We start from the raw sequence: 25,597 nt of genomic DNA on the forward strand, positions 1-25,597 counted from the left end.
AAAGCTTCTTTCTTATATTATTTGTTAAATTCAAATCATTTTTTTTTTGCTACTGCTTAATCTCTTTCGATCTTACTCTTTTCTCTATTTTTACTAAACCTCATTCACCACATGCAAGGTTTTCTTCAAAAAACTCAAGGTTAGTACTTCTTTTCCAAAACAAAAATATGAGTCGGAGTAGACAAAATGGATATATCAAAGTTTTCTCTGTCTTTTACGCTATATTCAAAAATCTCTATTAAATTTTTGTAGCCTTTACATGCTTGAAAAAATTGTATCTAATAGTTAATAATAATGATCGACTGATGTAAATTTCAAAAAGTGTGGAAAGAGCAAAAAAATCAAACACTACGGGGAAAAGACTATCATCAAAAATGGAATTAAGGTATACATATTACATTTTACAAATATTTTTTACCATAAAGAAGTATCTTATTTTCTTCTGACAATAAATAAAATAGAAGTCATGAGGATAACACCAATAATATCATTGTTTCTTGGGAAAGACTACATGAATAGTAAGTCTATATTTCTTGCTTTATTTTTCGGTAAAATTTATGTTTTATTTGGGAAGATGGAGTATAAAGCAAGTAGATTCTATAGTGGAGCTGAAATCGACTTTTTCTTAAAGATGAAAATTGAGTGTAAATTCATCGGTCACGAGTGTATGTAATTCCGCATTTAGTAATACTTTACAAATACATGCGTTAGATTGTGTATATTTAACAGGGGGTGGCAAAAAAATAATATTTTGTATGTTTAATCATAATGTTCATTATGTACAAAATTAATCATAATGTTAGCTACAAAATTTTTGCAATCAAGTAAACTGAATTGAAAAGGTGAAATGAATTTTAGAAGATAATTATTAAACAAGAGAATGTTAATCATTTTCTTATCCCGTACGTAGTGCGGATAGAATACTAGTATATCATAAAGCATTAAATCTTAATTTTTAAATAAATTATAATTTTGTAAATAAATTATAATGTTAAATACAAAATTTAGATTTCAAATTTTCATTATGATCAAAGTATTTAAAGCTAAGACAGTTTTTAAAATAGTTATAAATAAATAAGAATACAATTAGTATTGTATTTTTTGAACCATTGATTGATTTGAATCAAATGCTCAAAATTAATCTTGTACCTATCCTCATCCTTTTTTCCTATTCGCTTACTTGTTCTTATGACATGGATCACCATCTGCATTTTTCGATGACATTGAATCAACGTTTGAGATTAATTCTTTTATTCTTTTTTTTTAAAATTATTTTTTTTGTGAGATCTACGATTCGAGAAGTGAGAGAGAGAGAAGAGATGGAGTTTGTAGATGGCAGAGAAAGGAGAAGACGTGACGTTATCACCACCACCATCGCTAGTTACTATCACCACCATCGCTGGTTACTATCACCACCATCGCCATCTCTCCCATCCCCAATCGCTCGTCACCACCACCACTGCTGGTGGAGCATACAGGAAAGGCATCGCCATCCTGCATCCGACAGTGTAGTGAACGAAAAGTACCTTAACGCGGGTTCTGGGAATGATCTCACTGAGGTAAGGTTGGCTATGCCATAGCGTTAGAAATTGATATAAGACGGCCACTCACTAGTGTGCTGCATCAAAGTATTGTTAATCTGCCCAAGATGCTTTTCACTAATATTCTCATTTTGGTGCAGGAAAATATGCGCGCGGGCACTCCTAAATGTTGCAGCTGAGCAGCCAGATATGGAGAGGCTCCTTCAGAAACATTTTACTTGCTTTGGAGGACGTCAACACGCTCTACAAACAATCAGACACGCTCCTTAAGTTGTCCCATACTCAAGTTCGTTTATGCTTTATATGGTTTGAGTTGAGTTAAAGTTCCTTTCTTTAATTATGTGTGTTGCAGAAGTCCAAGAGGAATGACTCTTCCAAAACTATGTCCCAACGTTTGCAAGGTATTTAGCTTGTCTGATTTGTTTTCATCACTCTGTAATTTTCATGTGTTTGTTCACTACAGATACTCAGCTTGATCTTTGAAAAGTGCTCTGCTTGTTTCAATTCTAGTTAGAGACCTATTGGTTCACTGAAAGACCAAGTTTACATATTTCTACTTCTTTCATCCAATGAAAGCTTATCAGTGTTTTTTTGTTCCTGGTAAAGGTCGTGGTCGTGACTCGTGAGCAAGAGCTAGTGTTGTGCAGAGGAGATGTCTGGAACTCGTCTCCGTCTAGACTCACACGAATGTTGCAGTCTTTCACTGGAATTGCCAAGTGCAGCCTTTGAAGGTATTGTGACAGTAAAGACTGATACTTTCTTCTTCTTAGAGTTTTGCTTATGTCTGCTGATTCATTTTTTTTTTTTTGATAACTGTAAATTATATTTCCAAAATAAAATTGGTTACATGAGCTTCAAGACCAGAGTACTTCTATGGCCAAAAAAAATTAAAAACCAGTGAGAAGCTAAGAGTTTGGTGCAGCAAATTGTTAGCTAAGGTTAGCTATACTTGAACCATAAGGAGAGTAAGGTTGTACACCCCTTGTTGCGTCGTCTTGCTAGAAGAATGTCCTTCGTAACCCTATCAATCCTGTTAAAGATAGCTAGGGGAGTTGATGGAGGTCTTCCATGTTTCCTATCATTTCTTTCTCTCCATATGTGATAGACTGTAGCTTGACAGACAATTAAACTGAGAAGCCTTCTCCTTGGTGACCATCTCTGCTGGAGAAGCCACCCAATCATTGCTTGCCAAGAGGTAAAGAAGGTAAGTGGAGCTCCCAACCTCTGTTTCACACGATCCATATCTCCACTGCAAACCTGCAACGCAAGAGCAAATGATCCCTAGTTTCCTCATCAGTGGAGCAAAAAGTACAGGTTCCAATATCCATCAAACCCCATTGCACCAGTCGCTCATTCACCGGCAACCTATCAAGGTTAGCCACCCAGAAGTTAAAGGCGTGTTTAGGAACCATGTTTTTGAACCAAACCACTTTTGACCACGTTAAATCTTTAACCACTTAAGAAAGCGCTATTATACATAACAGTTTTACGACCGCTATTACTACTGCATAGCAAAAGATAACTGTGTAATTGGCTATCTACTCTATTAAAAGGAAAATGCATTTTATATTTGATCATGAATTTTCTTCAATAATTACCATCAAATACCACTGATGTTATCTCTAAACTTTTTCTCTAATTAAGAGGCCTACATGAATTTAACTATCCACATTAAAATCCCGTGTTACGTTTGTTTTGGGGGATTATGATCATTGTTTGACCTTTTTCATAAAATCATTGTTTGACCTTACAAATATATTTTTTTTAACTTCATGTAGGCCTCTTAATTAGAGAAAAAATATAGTTCGCTTTAATAACATATAAAAGTCAATTTAGTCTAAAATATCATTAAATTGGATTATATTTAAAATTAAAAATTTCTACCAAATTACTGTAGTTATGAAATAATCAAAAATATAATTCAATCGGATTATATTTATAATATGAATTACATACAATTGTAACTTTCCCACTAACTATATAGTAATTGTAAATAAATTTGACTAACTTAAGTATTTCAAAATTTCACAGATAAATTTTCCATTAATTATAATTTGTAAAAAAAGATAAAGGGCAATTCTCCATAATAACACTTTTAAAGTTTTTGTCGCCAAAATAGCACCAAGAGGAAAAAGTCACATAAATGACATTTATTAATAGACAAAATGTCCCTAATACCCTTTTTTTTTAAATTAATTAAACAAACAAAAAAATAAAATAAATCAGAACAACCTCTCTCTCTCTCTCACGCCAAGCACGGCGATTCTTTTTCTCTACGCGACGCGACGGCGGCGACCTTGTAGAAGCCGGAAAACCGGACTGACATAAACGATAGAATAAAAAAAACGATGTTAAGGAAAATAAACGAATGTAAAAAACGAATACAAGAACGATAAGAAATCGTATTCGCAAAGAGACATGGAGTCGAGATATGATCTCTTTCCTTAACTCAAAATATTCGCTCCGTTAGTGAGACGGGACTGTACGAATATAGAGTCCCAGGATACAACCATGGCAGACGAATCACGCCTCACTCGTGATCGCCCTATCGAACTATAAACTCTACGAAACACTCTCTAGACTTACGTTGAGGGATCTGGTGATTTTTTGTTGCGTAAAAACTTAAAGAAAAATGAAGGAGGAGACGAGTTTTTAAAGAAGAGAAGACGAGCCATTTTCCGTAACTAATGCCGCACGTGCGCACGTTGGCGGAAATCTCGCGAGGATCTCGGAGGCGAGGCGTTACGAAACTTCCTCCGCAAGATCTTTTCTCGTTTAAACTTATCGTCAAGAAGAGAGACAGCGTGTTGTTTTTAAACGAACTAGATGTTGTTTAAAATAAAATGCATGTCGTTTTTCGGGAATTAAATGGCAAAACGTTGAGCTTAACTTGGTCCAAAAAGAATATTCTTATCGGGCCGGAAGCCAAGACCAAGACCAAGACCAAGACCAAGACCAAGACCAAGACCAAGACCAAGACCAAGACCAAGACCAAGACCAAGACCAAGACCAAGACCAAGACCAAGACCAAGACCAAGCCCAAGCCCAAGCCCACGCCCACGCCGAGCCGAGCAGGACGGCGGCGGCGGCGCGCGCGTGGGGAGCTCTCTCTTCCTCTGAGCTGTTTAACCTCTCATGTCATGAAGACATATATATACTCCTCAAAATCAACTCTCCCAACCAATGTGAGATGTTGTTAACTTCATTTCATTAAAGCCAACAAGGCTTTTTATAAGAACCCATAGGCCCATTTGTTTTCACATTTTGCCATATATTATTTGAGCCACTAGGCTAAATAATTAGGCCCAACAATCCCCCACATGAAAAGAAATGACTCTTCTAAAACATATGCAGACTAAATGCAGACTCGATAGACTTTAAAAACTATACTTATTCTAATCTTTACTAGACTAGACAAACTTATCGAGAGTGTTTGCGAAAAATTCACTGTGTTTGAGTTGGTGGCATTTTTAAGCCTTGAACCACTCATAGTTAATATCTGTCGGGTTTACTTTACCAGAAGGTGAACATGATGTCTTGAACCAACCGGTGTTTTATGTAAACCGAGACAACAGGCATAACGCAGCTTCATTTTCTCGTAGAACTTAGTTCTCTATTGTGTTCATTGTGGCCCTGAACTATTCCTGGTTTTCATGAGTGAACTTAGAGAATATAGCCTTGCATTCATTCTCCTAGAAACGGCCCCATTTCACACTCATTAGGTGATTGACCATGAAAAGTATTGAGTAATACCCCGCTTAGAAGCTATGGAATCATTAAAAGCTTATGCTTATCCTTCACACATTTGTTAGCACTTTTATCATCTTAGGAGCTGGGAATATACTACTTTGTCTCAAGTGCTTTGGTTAGATTCTGTTTGATTTTGTTTTCCCTTTGAACCTACGTCTTGGGATCTCCAGTCATGATAGGTAGGGTTGCCATCAAGCATCCTCATTCGTTATAGGCTTTAAACCCATTCCTTTTGATGATTTAGCAACAACATCTCGTGGCAAACCTTTAGTAAATGGATCCGCTAGGTTGTCAGCCGATTTGATGTAGTCTATTGTGATTACACCAATTGAGATAAGTTGTCTAATGGTTTTATGTCGTCTTCTGATGTGACGAGATTTTCCATTGTAGAGATTATTCTGAGCCCGAGCTATTGCTGATTGACTATCACAATGTATGCGTATAGCTGGCACAGGTTTCTCCCACATAGGAATATCTTCCAAAAAATTTCTAAGCCATTCAGCTTCTTCTGCTGCTTTGTCTAAGGCTATGAACTCAGATTCCATGGTAGATCTGGCTAACACTGTTTGTTTGGTAGATTTCCATGATATTGCTGCTCCTCCTAGTGTAAAGACATATCCACTCGTGGATTTTGAGTTTTTAGAATCTGATATCCAGTTAGCATCACTGTATCCTTCTAAAACTGCTGGTTCTTTACCATAGTGAAGCCCAAAATCTTTGGTGTAGCGCAAGTAATTGAGTACCCTTGTTATAGCTTTCCAGTGTGTATGACCTGGATTACTTGTATATCGACTAAGTACGTTTACTGCATGCGCCAGATCCGGTCTAGTACAATTGGTCAAGTACATGAGACTTCCGATCACACGTGCATACTCGTTTTGTGAAACCGCTTCACCTGAATTCTTTGTCAAGTGCATTTGAGGATCTAACGGAGTTTTCGCCGTACTATTAGAGTAATTTTTAAATCTCTCTAATATTGCTTGAGCATAATGAGATTGGGTTAAAATAATTCCGTTTGAATTTCTTGTGACTTTAACCCCGAGAATTACATCTACTAATCCCAAGTCTTTCATCTCAAATGTCCCTTTGAGCATGTTTTTTGTTTGATTGATAATGTCTTTATTGCTTCCAATAATGAGCATATCATCTACATATAGACATAGCAAAACATACGCATTTTTGGTAGTTTTGTAGTATATGCATTTGTCACATTCATTAATTTTGAAACCATTTGACATCATTGTATTGTCAAATTTTTCGTGCCATTGTTTAGGAGCTTGTTTAAGCCCATAAAGTGACTTTACAAGTTTGTTTGAAGAGTCGCGAGTGAAGGAAATGAATTGTTTGTTTTTTTTATTCTTATAACACAAGGATAGTAGTGACATTTTGCCCTTTAATGAATGTCATTTTTGTGACTTTCATTTCCTGGTGTCATTTTTGTGACATAAACTTGAAAGGTGTTCTTTTGGACAATTGCCCTTTGATAAATTTAAGAAAATCTAAAGTAAGAATAACAAATATTTTTTATTTCTAGTATCAGATTTTAATATTATTGCAATAACTTATTTTCTCGCGATAATAATACATCCACCTCCAAGAGAAATCAATCGAAAATCAAATGTAATGTGATAAAATTATAAATAATTATATTTTAAAGTAATATATAAAAAGTTTCATAATTTCATAAATAATAATTAGAATATTTTATGTAACAAAAATTATGTTTTCAAATATATATTTTCAGTTTATATTAGATATTCAAGTTATAATGAATTTTTCCTTAATTTTTTGTGTTTTACTAATTATGTTTTGTAAATTGTTTTAGCATTTGCTAAATTTCTTATAAAAAATATTATTGAAATGTCACTCATGCTATTTAAAATATTTTTATAAATAGTGTTATAAATTAATAAGGTATTACATTTCTAATAGAGTTTTATTTGAGTTTCACACCCTATCATAACAAATAATTTACTTCGAATAAGCTAGAGTAAACCAAACATAATTTAATCAAATAACTTAAATGTAGCGTAATCATTAATAATATGGAAATTAAGAGAAACCAAATAACGTACAAATGTTTTCTGAAAATTGTTTTTCTTTTCAAGACTAAAACCAAAACAAGTAACTATATCATTTAATCTTTTCAGTGGCGATGTATTGAATGTTTCTATGTAATTAAATATCTCATTCTCAGTTTCCACATAGTGACATAACATCATAAAACATGTATACTTACATAATTAAATGGAACAAACAATACGTTAGGTTTATATTCTAGACCAAAACAATCAAAGAATATATCATCAAGAAAATAGTTATACACACCAAAACTGCAAACAGTTATTTATATACTTTGAATCTACACAAATCATGATTTATTTTTGTAGTCTTGTACATTTACTTTGATTTTTTGTTATACTTTATTTTCTTAAATTTGATTTAGATATTGCGAAAGAAGAAATAATCTACTCAATGTAATAGAGTTAGTATCTTAATTAGATACACAATATAAAAGTTAGTGTTGTTTGTTACTGCTATATTTTTTTATGTTTGTTTTTTTTTGTTGAATATCATGTTTTCTTATTTTACGATCAAGTTATTATCCATGTATAAAACATATATTTTTATCATAATTTGGATTCAAGAATTTTAGAGTTACATAGCAAAGTTGTGTATGTCAAAAGCATCATGCCATCCTTTGTGTATCTCGTCGAGACAACCACAAACCAAACCAACTTGACCATCACAACCTGCCACCTATCCTCATCATCATCATTGCCACTAAAACCACATGCCACCTATTATCACCATCACCTGAGGTCAGAATGTCTCACAGACTTGTTGTCTCCATGCGAGATACATTTGAAGCACCTCTGCTGATGCAGACATTACAACTTTGAGCTGAATTCTATTTTTTGGGGGAAAATATGCTTTCTCTTTTGGTACATACACTGCAGCATAGAACGAAGCTACCAACGAAAAAATCTTACTGCACTTTAAACAAATGGAGATATTAAAGACCACTTCAATCAGAGAAACAAAAGCTACAAATTACTGTGCAAGTTTTCTACATATCAATCAAGTGTATACAAATCAAAACCTGGCTCGTCTCTGGTAGAATCTTGATGTTTCTTGATACAATTTGGATTGAAGAATTTTTAGAGCCAAGTTGTATCGAGACAACCAGGAACCCAACCAACTGGATCATCACCACCTGCCATCTATCATCATCATCACTGCCACTAACTTGAAAAATCTAACTCCCATACGCTAAAGGTTAAAGATGTATATATATTACTCACCATAAACTGCATCCTTTCTCTGCACTCTCTTGCACATTCATCTCGTTTTGCTGCAAAAACGCCAAACTGTACCGTACAATGGGTTTCACTTCTGTAAGATCAAATACCTGTATTTGTATAACCACCTTGAGCTCACGAAGCAAGGACAATTATCATAGAAGCAAACAAAAAACAATCCAAGTAATAAAGTTTCTGTTTTTTCATGATAAGAAAAGTGTAAACGTTTTTAATTTACTAAAATGAACATATGTAGACGAGCATAAGCAGTTACCATAATAGACTTCTCAAGCAGTGGGTCACCTCAACAATTAGGATAAGACTTTGTAAAGATAGTGTTCTTAAAATAAGGATTCGAGTCAAAGAAAAGCTCAAGTTTGAATCCTTTAGGCTCTTCACTCCTTCACCATCTAAGTTATTTGAGAGCTAATCATCACACTCTGTGTCCTGACATCAAAGACATTAAGCTAGAGCTATTGTCCATGGTTATGATTGGAGTTGCAGACAAAATGGATACCAAAACTGCATATAGTTTTCCTCCTCGGAAGTGATATCATTGTTGTTCAAGGCCATCAGCCAGAAACGTGGAACTCTTTTCTCTGCGATGTGTAACGCATGGAAACATGTTAAATTGTTTTTTCTTTACAAAATATTAAACAGAAACAAAAAAAACATCGTTCCTCAAGTTACCTTATGCAGTTTCTTCCTCTCTTGGTCCATCTTCGTATCCCTGGAGTTGGTTTGACATTAATAGTTCCATTCACAATCTCAAGAGAAAGTTTAAGATTATACATATATATACACCATACTGGTGCTGATAAGTAGATATAAGAAAACGGGAGTATACAGATGCTCATCATTTTTCATTGCTTAGATTTATTGGTTTTGATGGTAACAGATGAAATAACATGATCCCACATAAAACTTTGAATTTCTCACTAACAATCACTTTGGTAGAGGAAGCCTGATACAGATTTTCATATCTGGCTTCTAAACAACACAATCAGGCGATGAGCCATGTGTTAATGCAATTAGTATGGGGTTCTGATTCTTGAAAAGAGAGAATATATGAATAGTAAATAGAATCCCACCTGTTTGTAGATGAGCAGCATCTCTACACCGATCAGAGACTTCCCATTGCATGTTGCAATTAAACTTCCCAAAAATGTATGAGCTTGAAGATAATTATGGTCTCTCCCAACCCGTAGCAACATCGTTGAAAATCATGGATGCGATATCTTCTGCTTTTTCTTATATGCAGAGTTGATTTTATAGTGGGAAGTTCAGGGAAAGTGAAGAGAACATTTGTCTGGTATTGGGAAATTAATGAAGAAAATAATGAAGCAAGGTTGATGATTCATTGTCGTGGGAAAAGGCGTTTCACCAGAGAACGCAAGAACTGTGGCCGTTAGAGTTTCCTTTGGCAAGGCAGAGAAGAAAGAGAATTTGGGCCGCAAGTCTAAATTGGGCTTCAAAATATTTTTCATGAAACTCACGTTTAATGTGATGATGTGTAACTCTTATTGGCTCTAAATATTTGTGCTGATATGGCATGCCTAGAAATCCTCTAATTTAGTTTTTTTTATATAGTAGAGATAGGTAGTTTTCATTTATTCATACTCCCTCCGTTTTTTAATATAAGTCGTTTTAGAATTGTGCACATAGATTAAGAAATCATTAATTTTTTTATATTTTCTAAACAAAAACATCATCAATTATTAATCTAACCACAAATCAGCCAATAATAAAATAGAAGGTATATTATCATTGGTCATATAACATTAACTGTTAATAAATTTTACATAGAAAACCGAAAACATCATATAATTTGGAACATAAAAATTCCTTTAAAACGACTTATATAAAAAAACGGAGGGAGTATATATTATCATTCCTTTGTTGACTATTTCATTAATGACCTAAGAGTATTGGTACCTATATATAATGGAGGTCGTTTATGCTTCAACACTACCATACAATCTGAAATCATGTGTTGTTTCCAAGGTTGAACCGATCAATGATTGTAACTACATTTGTCTAGCCAACTTCCATTGGATCATTCGTGGTCTTTCTCATCCAAAGTTTTGTGTTGGTACGTTTATGATATTTTGTCTATGTGTATAAACTCATTTTGTTACTAAAATATACACTATTTATATATTTCTTTAATATGGAGTTATATTTAATTCCAGTATGATTATATTCTTTTTTAATATGGAGTTATATTTTATTTCAGTATGAAATTGTTGCCTTTTATTGATAACAACTATTTATTTTAAGTTTAATATTGTCTTTTAAATGTTCAAGTATCAGCTTTATTCTCCATGCGATTGTTATTAAATTTATGGTAAAAGAATAAAAATAAATTAAAAACATTTTTAAAAAAATAAAAGATAAATTAAAATAGGCTCATATGTATTTTTGAGTCATAATCAATATCAAGGTTTAATAATGGGCCTCTTTTACAAATTAGACTCATAATCACCCCACTAAATTTGTATATTCAAATAATTTACTTTTTTTCTCTTTTTCTTTCCAAACTAATATTATTTACTTCAATTTATTTTTATTCTTTTACAATCTTTATGTACTCCAGAACCAGTATAATTTAAATAAAATATAACGATACAACTTTGATAATAGGGAAATTACTGTTTTTCGACCATAATAAGATTATCGTTACCCGGATATTCCAGTAAACTTTTTTTTTGACTGAAAACTCCAGTTAACTTTCAATCTCAAATTGGTTTTCTTTGCATTAATGTATAATATGCCACTTTTTCTTTTAACCTTTTTCAGTAGCTAGAGATTAAAATTTATAATCTCTTTTAATCCATTTATCCCGCGCAGGGTGCGGATCATCACCTAGTTTATTAGGGTATATGGCCACTCTAAAGTGTAGAGTTATTAACAGTTCATCTTTTTGTTTTCAGTATATGTATCGATAACGAGCGCAATGTGATAAAACACTCTTATTGTTATAATATCATTCTTATACTACCTCTAACGCTATTTGAAAGATCAAACCTTGTACAAGATCCAGTCCCAATCGTTGATTGACAATCCTGATCAGCGCATTGTTGACGACCTAGGTTCCTTCACTTGTACAGCTTTGTCTTTCTCTCTCACCCTTTTCAGCGACCTCATCTCTTTTAGCAACATCCTCTTCACCATCTACCCTCCTCTCTTTCTCGCTCTCTTCCTCTACTCCTTTGGTGGAACTGCCCTCAGTGTCTTTCTTGGCAAGGTTTAACATACTTCTTTTTCCTTACCATCATCCCTCTTGACCTGACCCAGACACATATATCTTCATTCTGCTCCTCCGTATACTGTGTTTCTCACTTCTCTTCACTTCCTCTTACAAGTTCTCTACTTGTTACAATGGCTTAAAATATCACTTTCATTTTCAGATTATGACTCTTTGTTTTGGCTCTTGTCCTTGATCATATTCCCAGAGTTGCAGTATTAGCTAATTTCATTTGAGTGACTTTGATCTCCTCTTGAATTCAGGGATTAGTGAATCTCAACTTTCTGCAAGAGAAGAAAGAGGCCGACTAGCCTTGTACGCGTGAGGGAAAATGCTGAATCAATTGCTTTCTACGGAGGTGAACAGAATGAAATGCAGCTTCTACTGAAGCGCTTTTGATAATTTAACTGTAAAGATTACCCTTGTCTATCTGATTCTCTTATCCCCTCACTTCCTCAGTGAGTTTGTTCATTCTTTCGCCTGCAGGAATTGCTGATCGCATCTAGAAACCTAGAGTTCTTCACTGATGGCTACCGCTACCTCATTCAGATTCTTCCAGTTGCCCCAATGTTTTTCTCTCGGAAAATTGAGTTTGGTGTTATTAACCAGTCAGTGTCAGCATTCAATCATATTTTAGGAGACTTCTGGCTCGTTGTTTATCAGTTTAAAATCAAATTTTGAGTCATATTTGTAATTCTCTTTGTTTTAATCCTACAGAATAGAAAATATCTATATACGATACATGTCAGAAGTTTTATAGCAATTTGGATAAGCTTAATACATGCTAAAAGAAGAGAATCAGGGAATGTTGATTGTTATGGTTAATGTCTAATGACTACCTAATGATAATTTAGTAGTTTAAATAGTAAAATAACCAAAATGTTAATACTAAAAATAAGATAAAGAAAAATATTAAGTAATATTGGTTAACTTGTGCGATGAGAAAAGGATTCAAAAGCATTTGAAATTTTGGTGATAAGTTTTCCAGAAAAGCAAAAATTATATTTAGAACTTTAGAGTGCATGTTTAGTTTGTTGATGTTTTTAAAAAAAAAATGCTATGAAACAATAGTATTTTATTATTATTATTTAAAATGTTGAGGCATTTTATTTTAACCACGCTTCTGTTTGTTATTATTGTTCGGATTCTACACTAATTTAGCTATTTTTTACAATAGTTTCTAACATTCAAATAGAACGTTAACTGCACTTACAAGTTAGAGAGACATCAACCTCGAGAACAAAGCAAAACATGAAAAGTACATCTATAAAATAGTTTGCATTTTACTAATTTATAATAAATTTATAAAATGCCAATTTAAAGAGTATATATGTTGGCAAATGTCATACTCCACATGAATTCCCTCCCGGACCACCATAATTGAAGAAGAAACCTAGATGATTACGATGGAATGGTTTTACCGTACCAATTCTTAGCCCATAACATTTCTCACTATCTAACAAATTCTCTACAGGAAAAGAATTTATTTTACGCTGCTCATAGTTGGAATTCAAGACATCAATATTTGAAAAAAGTCCTGAATCTAGGCGGCCTCCATTTGGAAAATTACCATTACCCATGGGAGGGCTTGAACCAGAACGTGAAGCCTGAACCACACCACCAACTCCAACCATATTTGCACCATTTTCTAAAAGGTTAAATAATTCTTTTGGCCAGTAACCAATATCTACATCAGGTGACTTTTGCATAAGTTGTGTAATCCACCAGTTTCCTGTATTTATATCCTTTTTTGAATATTAAGAGACAAGACAAATTCATATATCAATTAAAAAAAATGTACGGGTCTAGAGATTTATAGTCAAATATATCGATCACTAGTTTGCTTATAAAACTGATTATAAATATTAACCTGATGAATGAAATATCGAAACCAGCCAGGGACCCCTGGCTTAAGATCAATGGGCTCGACAATTGGAATCACCTTTGATACTTGAACAAACCCTGAACATGCGGTATTGTAACATCCTTTCCCATCCTTACCCTATTAAATAATTTTTAATACCATACTTGTTATTATTTGATCAATGTTTTCATCATACACTAATTTGTTTGTAGCCACATACCTTCCAAAATCCAAATGCCCAAACACGTTGGTCGCCATATAGACCTGGATTTATCTATCAACATGGAATTGCAGAATAAGAAAAATAATAAAATGAAATAAGAAGATGAGAGATATTCTCTTTAGTTTAGGGTTATAAGAGTTTTTTTGACAAAATAAAGTGTGTCTCAAATGATAAGTGTTTTGTAGTGTAATATAAAACCTACTGTCCAACCCGCTGAGATATAATTGACTTGGTTTTCCGATCCACTGCCTATATATATATGACTATACGAGACTTGATCCTTTCCCACGTTTAGCGCATTTGCACTAAACCAAGCTTGTACACCCCGAAATGGACCAATGGATGATCTTACTCCAGCAATCTATCAAAAGCAGGTTACATTATTAGTGACTCTTTTTGGGCAAAACATTAATGATTTTTTTTTTTTGCAACACAAACATTAATGACTTAATACTAGATATATTATATATACATAAAAGTATTAAATCTATCGTATTAAGAAAATTGAGATGAGTGCTTACATGCGTTCCAGGACTATCGGCTGATAACGGATGAAAATGTTTCTCAGCAAACACTTGCGAATTTGTGACATATTCTTTTGTATTTCTCAATATGGGAACAGTTCCATTTGGACATACTATTTTCCTTTTGTTAGACGTTTCATTTTTGCCGGTTTGCATCTTTAACTCATTTCTTGAAATTGATGATTTCCTCTTTTCAAATAAAAATTGTAAAATCAATATTTTATAATACTAATACAAGTAAAAAACGCAGCAGATGAAATTCTGAGGCGATGCACCTGAATTTTGTGGGTTTTTAGCAAAGGATGCTCGAGCCCTGGTTGCTTGTAAATATCTATGCAATCATACGTTACATTTTCACTTATCTGTCAAGGACAAAAAAAAAAAGGGTTATATGTTACATGGCATTCTACATAATAGAAGAAACAGTGGATCTCAAGTTGTGTGTTAAGCTAACCTTGAATGATCTGAGAGGTACTGTACTTTGATTGGAATGAACTATAGCTGTTGAAAACAGAAGAGATATCAGATTCATCATAATTATAGTTGACATTTTATTTGTTTTGTGTCTCAAAATTGAAAACACTCAATAATTTATATACACTGGTGATCGGTGAAGGTCAGTCTTATATCTTGAAACGTTACGAAGTATTAAATGTGGAATCAATGTGTCAATTAGCGGTTATTCAAAATGAAATTACATTCTTAGAAGCATGTCAAATTTAATTTTCGTATCATATCTTTTTACATAGACATTCCTTTACTGATTCTTGTTAGAGTAATGACCCAGAAATATTACCGGAATCAATGTAATAATTACTTTATACATTTGACATCTTAAATGCATTTATCGTAAACGTAAAAAAATCTATAATTTTAGTCAAAATAATTTAAAGTTAATCTTTGACCAGACTTTATACACAAAATTAGGGCTGGGCAAATAAACCGAACCCGAAAATCCGAACCGAACCCGATCAGATAAAAACGAATCCGAACCGATCTGAATCCGACATAAATACTGAATGGATCTTGTTTTTTGGTATTTTGGGTTATGGGTATTATCCAAACCGAACCCGAACCTAAATGGATATCCGATAGAACCCGAAACATTTAAAATCACAAAAGAACTTCTACCAAATATGATCTTAATTCTTAATATGTATCCAAAATACTTTAAGATATTATTGAACTTCTAAAATAATTATCTGTTACATGAAGGTTGATGGTGGAATGTGGCGGTTGAAGCCTGAAGTTTTTAGATTTTGGTTTTGTTTTCATTGAATAATGTTTCTCATGAAAACTTAGCTTTTGTTTTATGATTTCATTTATCTGGTTTTCTTTCTATCACTGACTATGTTTATTTTTCGCTTGATTTTGAATGATCACGTTTGATATTTTTTCCTATTTTGAATCGATTTTACTTATGTTTTGGCTATTAAAATATGTACAAATCATGTATTTTAAATCCGAAGAACCGATTTCATTTATGTTTTAGTTACAAAATAAATACAAATCAGGTATTTTTAAACCGAAGAACCGATTGAGACCCGAACCCAAAAGTACAATGGGTTATACCGGTTCTTTGAAGATTTACCAACTCCGACCCGAACCCGATAGAACCCGAACCGGTCCCGAACCGAACTTTTATATAACCCGAATGGGGTTGATTTTGATAAACCCAAAAAACCAAAAACCGAAACCCGATTGGGATCCCGAATGCCCATGCCTACACAAAATAGTTTAGTTTTTATTTTTATTTTCTTTTGTTTCTTTTGCTTTCTTCTCCATACGGAGAAATCAGAGTAGTCTCAGATTCAATCCGCTTAGCTTCCTCAAATTCTCAGATTTGATCTCTAGCCACCGTCGAATGAAGCCTCACCACCACACTCCTTTTGACACCTTCGCTCGTTACCACCACCACCAGCAGCTCATCAGCACCATCCGCCATCTCTCTCTCTCTCTCTGTGCTGTGTTTATTTCAGAGCTCCCTGCAGCACGCTGCAATCTGGTTCAGTTAAAGTCTCTTTTCTTAGACAACAATCAAGTGAAACATGTAGAGCAATTGAAACGTGGTTTTGCAGATATCGCTGACGACGTCTACGAGATTCTCCATGGTTTGAAATTTATTTCTTCTCTGCGTTTTGATAAAGTTTTGTTCTTTTTGGTTTATGAGTCTACAAAAGGAGATGATACTCTCTCTGTTGTTTCACTCTGTTTTTTTTTGTTCTTTCTGATAATGTCTCTTGGTCTCTCTGATACGAAAGTTTTGTTCTTTTTGGGTTTCTGTGGAGATGATGAAACTGTCTCTGTTTGTCTTTCATTTTTTTTTTCCTTTTATGTTTAGTTGTGTTGATCCATGTTTGAATGGTTTGTACTTTCTTTCTTATCTGTGTTGTTGAATTGCTTGTTGATACAAAAGTTTTGTTCTTTTTGGGTTTCTGTGGTACTGTCTCTGCTTGTTTCTCTTTATGTTCCGTTGTGTTGATGTTTTAGTGGTTTGTATCTATACGTAGGAAGGGTATGGGCAGGTCACAATATATTGAGGTTTGATATACCAAGGATAAGAGAAGCGTTTGCAGATTGCAGAGATTGGACGTGATCCACCAGAGCCAAAAGGCACCATTGACTCGTTGGTGTTGCTTACTCAAAAGTTTGGGAGGAGAGCTGGTGATATGAACTTGGTTTTATTCTGCAACCTCAAAGAACAAGCTTGTGATTGTGATGTTGTTTGTAACATAACAATGGTGTAAATGTATGTAGATGGTATTGCTGCACATTGAAGACTGTCCTGATAAAGAGCCTCTTGGCCATGGGTTCTATGCAGGCTCCACTATGGCCAGATTTCAATCACCAAGTTTATCTGTTGTATTTTGCAATGAGTTCATGTATTGATTTTGTGTGTTTTGAATCTTTAATGGAAAAGCATATGATATTCTTATGACTTACTTGTGTTTTATTAGAGTAAATTATATTTATTAATATCGTTGCAATATATATTATAAATATTTTATCATTTCTATTTATAAAATTAGGGATATATAATTTTACATAGTGACTAGTTAGATTTATTTTTAACCCCTCAGCCCTAAATATAATCATAAAATTTAAATTTTAAACTTTTAAACTTTATATGAAAATACAGTTCGATACAAATATACTAATACCCTAAATCCTTAAATTCAAGCTTAAAAGATATTCTAAATACTAAATAAAATCTCTAAATAAAATGTTTTCAGATTTTAATGCCAAAATTTAAACTTAAAAACTTTATATCTAATTTAAAAAAGAAAAAAACCCATTCAAAATCTTAAATGTAAACCTTAAATCTTCCATCAAATTATATACCCTAAATCTTAACTTCAAACATAAACCTTTCATTCACTAAATATAAACTTCCAATATAAATTTTAAAAATTTAATAAACTTCAAATCTAAATTTTAATCACAAACCTTTATATACAACTCTAACCCTTATACTTTCAAAACTCTAAACCCCTAAATCATAATGAATTAAATCTTAAATCTAAAACTATAATCCCTTCGTTTCATATTAAGTGTCGTTGTAGATAATTTTTTTCGTTACAAAACAAGTGTCGTTTTCGATTTTCAATGCAAAATTTATTAATTTATTTAGCAAATTATTTTTCTATTGGTTGAAATATGGTTAGGTATATTGGTATTTGTGTTTTTATATAGAAAATATGTAAAATTAATTGTTTCCTTAATCTGTGTGCACAAACCCAAAACGACACTTAATATAAAACAAATAGAGTATCTAATACCTTATACCCCAAACTTAAACTCTACGTACAAAATCATAAATCCAATATTTACAAACTTATAATAGAGATTTTAAATTTAAACTCCAAATTTATAATAAAACTAAAATCATATACACAATCCTAAATTTTAACCATAACCCCCAAATCACATATCTCATTGTAACATCCATTATATACCAAAGCACAAGTCACCCTACCAATCATATTTTGCCACATAATTTAAGAAATAAAAATAATTTAAAATCACAAATGCAAATGAAATAAAGAAAAATGGAGGAGGCTAAATATAGTACAATACGTGCCAATTTAAATATTTGATAGACAAAATCAAAAGCATTTTCACAGTCCACCTCGCCGATTTTACACTTTCACGATCACCATTCACCAGAAATCTCGGAATTAACTACTATATTTTCTTTCTTTTCAGAACAATAACTACCTACTTTCTATTATTTATATTTGTATCAGTTTATTCAGTGACCGCATATTGCTAAAAATCACGTTTTCTCTCCTCCTCACGACCCTGATCTGGGAATGCATGCAAAGCTTCTTTCTTATATTATTTGTTAAATTCAAATCATTTTTTTTTTTGCTACTGCTTAATCTCTTTCGATCTTACTCTTTTCTCTATTTCTACTAAACCTCATTCACCACATGCAAGGTTTTCTTCAAAAAACTCAAGGTTAGTACTTCTTTTCCAAAACAAAAATACGAGTCGGAGTAGACAAAATGGATATATCAAAGTTTTCTCTGTCTTTTACGCTATATTCAAAAATCTCTATTAAATTTTTGTAGCCTTTACATGCTTGAAAAAATTGTATCTAATGGTTAATAATAATGATCGACTGATGTAAATTTCAAAAAGTGTGGAAAGAGCAAAAAAATCAAACACTACGGGGAAAAGACTATCATCAAAAATGGAATTAAGGTATACATATTACATTTTACAAATATTTTTTTACCATAAAGAAGTATCTTATTTTCTTCTGACAATAAATAAAATAGAAGTCATGAGGATAACACCAATAATATCATTGTTTCTTGGGAAAGACTACATGAATAGTAAGTCTATATTTTTCGGTAAAATTTATGTTTTATTTGGGAAGATGGAGTATAAAGCAAGTAGATTCTATAGTGGAGCTGAAATCGACTTTTTCTTAAAGATGAAAATTGAGTGTAAATTCATCGGTCACGAGTGTATGTAATTCCGCATTTAGTAATACTTTACAAATACATGTGTTAGATTGTGTATATTTAACAGGGGGTGGCAAAAAAATAATATTTTGTATGTTTAATCATAATGTTCATTATGTACAAAATTAATCATAATGTTAGCTACAAAATTTTTGCAATCAAGTAAACTGAATTGAAAAGGTGAAATGAATTTTAGAAGATAATTATTAAACAAGAGAATGTTAATCATTTTTTTATCCCGTACGTAGTGCGGATAGAATACTAGTATATCATAAAGCATTAAATCTTAATTTTTAAATAAATTATAATTTTGTAAATAAATTATAATTTTAAATACAAAATTTAGATTTCAAATTTTCATTATGATCAAAGTATTTAAAGCTAAGATAGTTTTTAAAATAGTTATAAATAAATAAAAAGACAATTAGTATTGTATTTTTTGAACATGCTCAAAATTAATCTTGTACCTATCCTCATCTTTTTTTTCCTATTCGCTTACTTGTTCTTATGACATGGATCACCATCTGCATTCTTCGATGACATTGAATCAACGTTTGAGATTAATTCTTTTATTCTTTTTTTTTTTTTAATTATTTTTTTTGTGAGATCTACGATTCGAGAAGCAAGAGAGAGAAGAGATGGAGTTTGTAGATGGCAGAGAAAGGAGATGACGCGACGTCACCACCACCACCATCGCTGGTTACTATCACCACCATCGCCATCTCTCCCATCCCCAATCGCTCGTCACCACCACCACTGCTGGTGGAGCATACAGGGAAGGCATCGCCATCCTGCATCCGACAGTGTAGTGAACGAAAAGTACCTTAACGCGGGTTCTGGGAATGATCTCACTGAGGTAAGGTTGGCTATGCCATAGCGTTAGAAATTGATATAAGACGGCCACTCACTAAGTGTGCTGCATCAAAGTATTGTTAATCTGCCCAAGATGCTTTTCACTAATATTCTCATTTTGGTGCAGGAAAATATGCGCGCGGGCACTCCTAAATGTTGCAGCTGAGCAGCCAGATATGGAGAGGCTCCTTCAGAAACATTTTACTTGCTTTGGAGGACGTCAACACGCTCTACAAACAATCAGACACGCTCCTTAAGTTGTCCCATACTCAAGTTCGTTTATGCTTTATATGGTTTGAGTTCCTTTCTTTAATTATGTGTGTTGCAGAAGTCCAAGAGGGATGACTCTTCCAAAACTATGTCCCAACGTTTGCAAAGTATTTAGCTTTTCTGATTTGTTTTCATCACTCTGTAATTTTCATGTGTTTGTTCACTACAGATACTCAGCTTGATCTTTGAAAAGTGCTCTGCTTGTTTCAAGTCTAGTTAGAGACCTATTGGTTCACTGAAAGACCAAGTTTACATATTTCTACTTCTTTCATCCAATGAAAGCTTATCAGTGTTTTTTTTGTTCCTGGTAAAGGTGGTGGTCGTGACTCGTGAGCAAGAGCTAGTGTTGTGCAGAGGAGATGTCTGGAACTCGTCTCCGTCTAGACTCACACGAATGTTGCAGTCTCTCACTGGAATTGCCAAGTGCAGCCTTTGAAGGTATTGTGACAGTAAAGACTGAGACTTTCTTCTTCTCAGAGTTTTGCTTATGTCTGCTGATTCATTTTTTTTTTTTTTTTTGATAACTGTAAATTATATTTCCAAAATAAAATTGGTTACATGAGCTTCAAGAGCAGAGTACTTCTATGGCCAAAAAAAATTAAAAACCAGTGAGAAGCTAAGAGTTTGGTGCAGCAAATTGTTAGCTAAGGTTAGCTATACTTGAACCATAAGGAGAGTAAGGTTGTACACCCCTTGTTGCGTCGTCTTGCTAGAAGAATGTCCTCCGTAACCCTATCAATCCTGTTAAAGATAGCTAGGGGAGTTGATGGAGGTCTTCCATGTTTCCTATCATTTCTTTCTCTCCATATGTGATAGACTGTACCTTGACAGACAATTAAACTGAGAAGCCTTCTCCTTGGTGACCATCTCTGCTGGAGAAGCCACCCAATCATTGCTTGCCAAGAGGTAAAGAATGTACGTGGAGCTCCCAACCTCTGTTTCACACGATCCATATCTCCACTGCAAACCTGCAACGCAAGAGCAAACGATCCCTAGTTTCCTCATCAGTGGAGCAAAAAGTACAGGTTCCAATATCCATCAAACCCCATTGCACCAGTCGCTCATTCACCGGCAACCTATCAAGGTTAGCCACCCAGAAGTTAAAGGCGTGTTTAGGAACCATGTTTTTGAACCAAACCACTTTTGACCACATTAAATCTTTAACCACTTAAGAAAGCGCTATTATACATAACAGTTTTACGACCGGTATTACTACTGCATAACAGAATATAACTGTGTAATTGGTTATCTACTCTATTAAAAGGGAAATGCATTTTATATTTGATCATGAATTTTCTTCAATAATTACCATGTTATCTCTAAACTTTTACTCTAATTAAGAGGCCTACATGAATTTAACTATCCACATTAAAAGCCCGCGTTACGTTTGTTTTGGGGGATTATGGTCATTGTTTGACCTTTTTCATAAAATCATTGTTTGACCTTACAAATATCTATATATATATAAAAATGTTTGCCTCCCTCCTGGTGATGCCACATCAGATTCCAGCTAGATAAGTAGTCTCATGTAAACGTGACACGTGGCATAAGAGTCGATCCGCTGTGTTTCATTAAACGTGTATGTAATCTTTTTGGGCTTATGTTTTATTTGGGCTTTGTGTTACCTAAGATAAAAGGGAAGCCGACTTTGTTAATCAACTCCTCATAACAGCTGTCGTCTCTCCTTCCACCGCCTTAACTTGGCCGAGTAACTGCTGTCGGTAACGCATTTCAGTGAATTCACCCCATTAAAGTTGGATTATTTGGCTTCACTTTCAAGCTAAGTTGCTATATATATAATGGCCCTCTTATGTGGATGAAACTCAAAGTCTTTTGCATCTACTTATCACACGATATCTCCCTCCATCTCTTTCTACATGTTAAATCGTTTTAACTATGCTGATTTACAGGATACAAGGCTGGGAGCCATAACCATGGACTCCATCAGATCTGACTCCATCAGACAGATGTACCGAGCATCTCCCGGTTTCAGTGACTCTTGCTTGGCTCAACAATGGCGGCAGTGAAGATGGTAGATTCTTGCTTGGCTCAACGGCGGCGGCTGGAGCATGGTGAATCAAGAGTAGTTAGAGCTGAAGGACGGGTTTGCTTGAAGCGCCGACGGTACGATGACAAAACTGGATCTCGGTGGAACACCAATCACCAATGGAAACGTCACCGGAATAATATATATTTATGCATCTGAAGGACGGGTTTGCTTTACATTTTTTTGTTTTAAATGCGGATTCGTTTTGATATGTGTTTGAATATACCGAGTAATAATTCACTAACCTCGATTATGTAATTATAATGATTTATGCGGAGGGTGTGATTTGAGGCGTAATTATCGTATAAATTTAATTCCTGATTAACCGGGATTGTCTTTTAAAAAAAAAATGGTATGTTGTTTATGTAAATATGATATATTGACGCGTATGCCTTATTTAAAATGACAATTCTTATCATTCGCAAAAGTCCAATGTCTGTAAAATAAATTTATTTTATCAGCCAAAATCTAGAATATCTAATATCATTCGATGTCAGTCGAAGACTTTGGTTAGCAAACTCAATGAGGTTGTAACCTATCCAATGAATATTTTAGTTAGGTCATCTATTTTATTTTGTATGAGTTATTAGTAGTCCTAATGTCAGTATTGTTTGTCTTGAGACACAAGTCATAAGTACTTGGATACTTATGCATAAATCTTAAATTATACAAAATAATACCTATTGTAATCTTTATCATCCTAAAGGAATGATGCACCTCAAAATTTCAGCAACAAGAAACTATGCAAAAGGTAATTACATGTACGCAGTACTTAAGCTCCTCGCAGGTGACCATGCTGGAAGGATGAATCGTTTAGACCTTCACAGATGAAAAACTCCTATGTTACATTTCAACTATACAAACTCCAAAGGCGAGAATAACATGACACCCAAACAACATAAACGAAAGATGCACCTATGCTTCCTATGAAATTCAACCAGTTAATTATTATTTTTGGATCAAATTTCAACCAGTTATTTATTATCTTCAATCATTTAGTTACAACATATGTTAACGTACATAACTAATAAAATATATTATTAGTATACTTCTATTAATATTAAAATCAAAATCTACACATCAACCAATTGATTGATATCTGATAATATGAACAATACAACTTTAGGTTATTAAACATCATATCTCAACTTCAAAGAGCCACTTTCCCCATCACACATAATCTCATTCATCCATAATTAGTGCCACACTCATGAGAGTACTAAATTAGAAAAAAAAAATTAGTCAACTCAATTAGCAAGTCTAAGATTTTACTATATAAACAATGGTATATAATCAAAGATTCACAATAAAATTAAACAAATTAACTAATATCCCGCCCGTAGGGCGGGCCGACCCTAGTATATTTTTAAATTCATGTAGGCCTCTTAATTAGAGAAAAAAATATAGCTCGCTTTAATAACATATAAAAGTCAATTTAGTCTAAAATATCATTAAATTGGATTATATTTAAAATTAAAAATTTCTACCAAATTACTGTAGTTATGAAATAATCAAAAATATAATTCAATCGGATTATATTTATAATATGAATTGCATACAATTGTAACTTTCCCACTAACTATATAGTAATTGTAAATAAATTTGACTAACTCAACTATCTCAAAATTTCACAGATAAATTTCCCATTAATTATAATTTGTAAAAAAAAGATAAATCGTTTGAAATATTAGGAATATTAGATTTTGTAATTATTCAAATCCATAAATATCTCCATAAAATCTTCCTAAAACCATTTTACCCTCTTACTAACTTAACCAAAATTTGGAAATTTAAGCAATCGCATTAACAACTTGAAAATCACGCTTTGGTATATTCTATGTTATAAAGTATTGTTACAAATATTTATTATATTACCATTGTAAAACTTGCAATCACTCAATTTAATGTACACATAATATTCTTATATTAATTCACGGTCTTAATCTTCCTCTAAATATAGAGGTGAAAATAGCAATCTCTATTTTATTGGAAGAAATAGAGTAGGGTTGAAATGATTTTATCTGTAAATGCTATTATAGAGACAAATATAGAGGTGGATTGGAGATGCTCTAACGCCGTATTTATTCTAATTTTCCCAAAAACCTCTATGTTCTAATCTATTTTGTCCCTCATAATAAATCATCTATTTTTTATTTTCTTTTAATTAAAAAAACGTGGCTAAATATTATAACACCCTTAATGAATTATCTAAATTACAATCTAACCTAAGCTGAAACCCTCTAACATATCTCAAAGGTTTTCTTTTTCCCCATACTTTGTGTCTACAGACAATTCACGACCTTTCTCTCTCTTCAATCTCTATTTTTCTGTTCTAAAACGCGGTGAGGAGGTCTGACTTTCCGGCGAGTTCAGCTCCTGTCCATGGCAATTTTTTATGCATCGGATAGTTAGGTGAAGTAGCACAAAAAAATGTTTACTTTTCACGATTTTGATATTCAAAACCGATGAGTATTGATAAATCTATAGTTTTAAATTTTGATAAACAACAATTAGAACCCATAAAAACTGAAGATTCTTTGAAGAAAACCTAAGGCGGCCGCAGAAGAAATTGCAGGCTCGGCAAAACCCTAATAGGAAAACGAAGAGATAATTACGAAACTACCACTCATTAATAACAAAAAAGCATAACAAAACAAACCAAGGGACAAACCCGGGGGTGGATTTTGATAACTCAAAAACTATACCACCAGACCACATGATACTTTTGTACATAGTCACGTAAACTAGATTATTTATATATTTTTATTTTAAAATAAAATACCTAAAACAAATAGAGAAAATGACTACAATAACACTAAAAAAGTTTTTGTCACAAATATAGCATTTAAGAATAAAAATGATCAAAATAGCACTTAATGTTTTATCAAAAGAGATAAATATACACTTATACCCAATGGTAAATTAATTTAGACATTAGAGTTTAGAGTTAAGGGGTAGGGTTAGGATTTATGATTTAGGATTTAGGGTTTAAGATTTAGAGTTT

General features: G+C 33.2%; 1 protein-coding gene and 3 long non-coding RNA genes across 6 annotated transcripts; 3 read left to right on the top strand and 1 right to left on the bottom strand.

Annotated features, from left to right (window-relative positions):
• The first annotated feature begins 1,065 nt into the window (after positions 1–1,065).
• Positions 1,066–3,118, top strand: LOC125592396. Of its 2 annotated transcripts, XR_007328349.1 has the most exons (4): positions 1,066–1,559; positions 1,682–1,942; positions 2,148–2,272; positions 2,662–3,118. It is a non-coding gene; the product is annotated as an uncharacterized LOC125592396 (long non-coding RNA). The 2 variants fall into 2 exon arrangements; XR_007328348.1 differs by having other exon boundaries at positions 1,097–1,559; positions 2,148–3,118.
• A 9,997-nt stretch (positions 3,119–13,115) lies between these two features.
• Positions 13,116–15,441, bottom strand: LOC106398970. The gene is made up of 7 exons (XM_048767478.1): positions 14,906–15,441; positions 14,727–14,813; positions 14,449–14,640; positions 14,130–14,288; positions 13,925–13,978; positions 13,711–13,842; positions 13,116–13,585 (listed from the first exon to the last, which is right to left on the bottom strand). The coding sequence occupies exons 1-7, from the start codon at positions 14,999–15,001 to the stop codon at positions 13,184–13,186; spliced, it is 1,122 nt and encodes a 373-aa protein (XP_048623435.1). The 5' UTR covers positions 15,002–15,441; the 3' UTR covers positions 13,116–13,183.
• A 388-nt stretch (positions 15,442–15,829) lies between these two features.
• LOC125592398 lies at positions 15,830–17,389 on the top strand. Its single transcript, XR_007328352.1, has 2 exons — positions 15,830–16,562; positions 16,962–17,389. It is a non-coding gene; the product is annotated as an uncharacterized LOC125592398 (long non-coding RNA).
• A 2,728-nt stretch (positions 17,390–20,117) lies between these two features.
• LOC125592397 lies at positions 20,118–22,918 on the top strand. Of its 2 annotated transcripts, XR_007328351.1 has the most exons (5): positions 20,118–20,280; positions 20,404–20,653; positions 20,860–20,984; positions 21,378–22,125; positions 22,219–22,918. It is a non-coding gene; the product is annotated as an uncharacterized LOC125592397 (long non-coding RNA). The 2 variants fall into 2 exon arrangements; XR_007328350.1 differs by having other exon boundaries at positions 20,860–22,125.
• The last annotated feature ends 2,679 nt before the right edge of the window (positions 22,919–25,597 follow it).

The sequence above is a fragment of the Brassica napus genome, chromosome C9, assembly GCF_020379485.1.
Source record: "Brassica napus cultivar Da-Ae chromosome C9, Da-Ae, whole genome shotgun sequence".
In the NCBI taxonomy this organism is placed as follows: domain Eukaryota; kingdom Viridiplantae; phylum Streptophyta; class Magnoliopsida; order Brassicales; family Brassicaceae; genus Brassica; species Brassica napus.

Coding starts and splice junctions, on each gene's coding strand:
- LOC106398970 (XM_048767478.1), bottom strand. CDS start 15,001: ATGTCAACTATAATTATGATGAATCTGATATCTCTTCTGTTTTCAACA. Junction 14,814..14,905: donor TACCTCTCAGATCATTCAAG/GTTAGCTTAACA, acceptor TGTCCTTGACAG/ATAAGTGAAAATGTAACGTA. Junction 13,843..13,924: donor GGGCATTTGGATTTTGGAAG/GTATGTGGCTAC, acceptor ATTATTTAATAG/GGTAAGGATGGGAAAGGATG.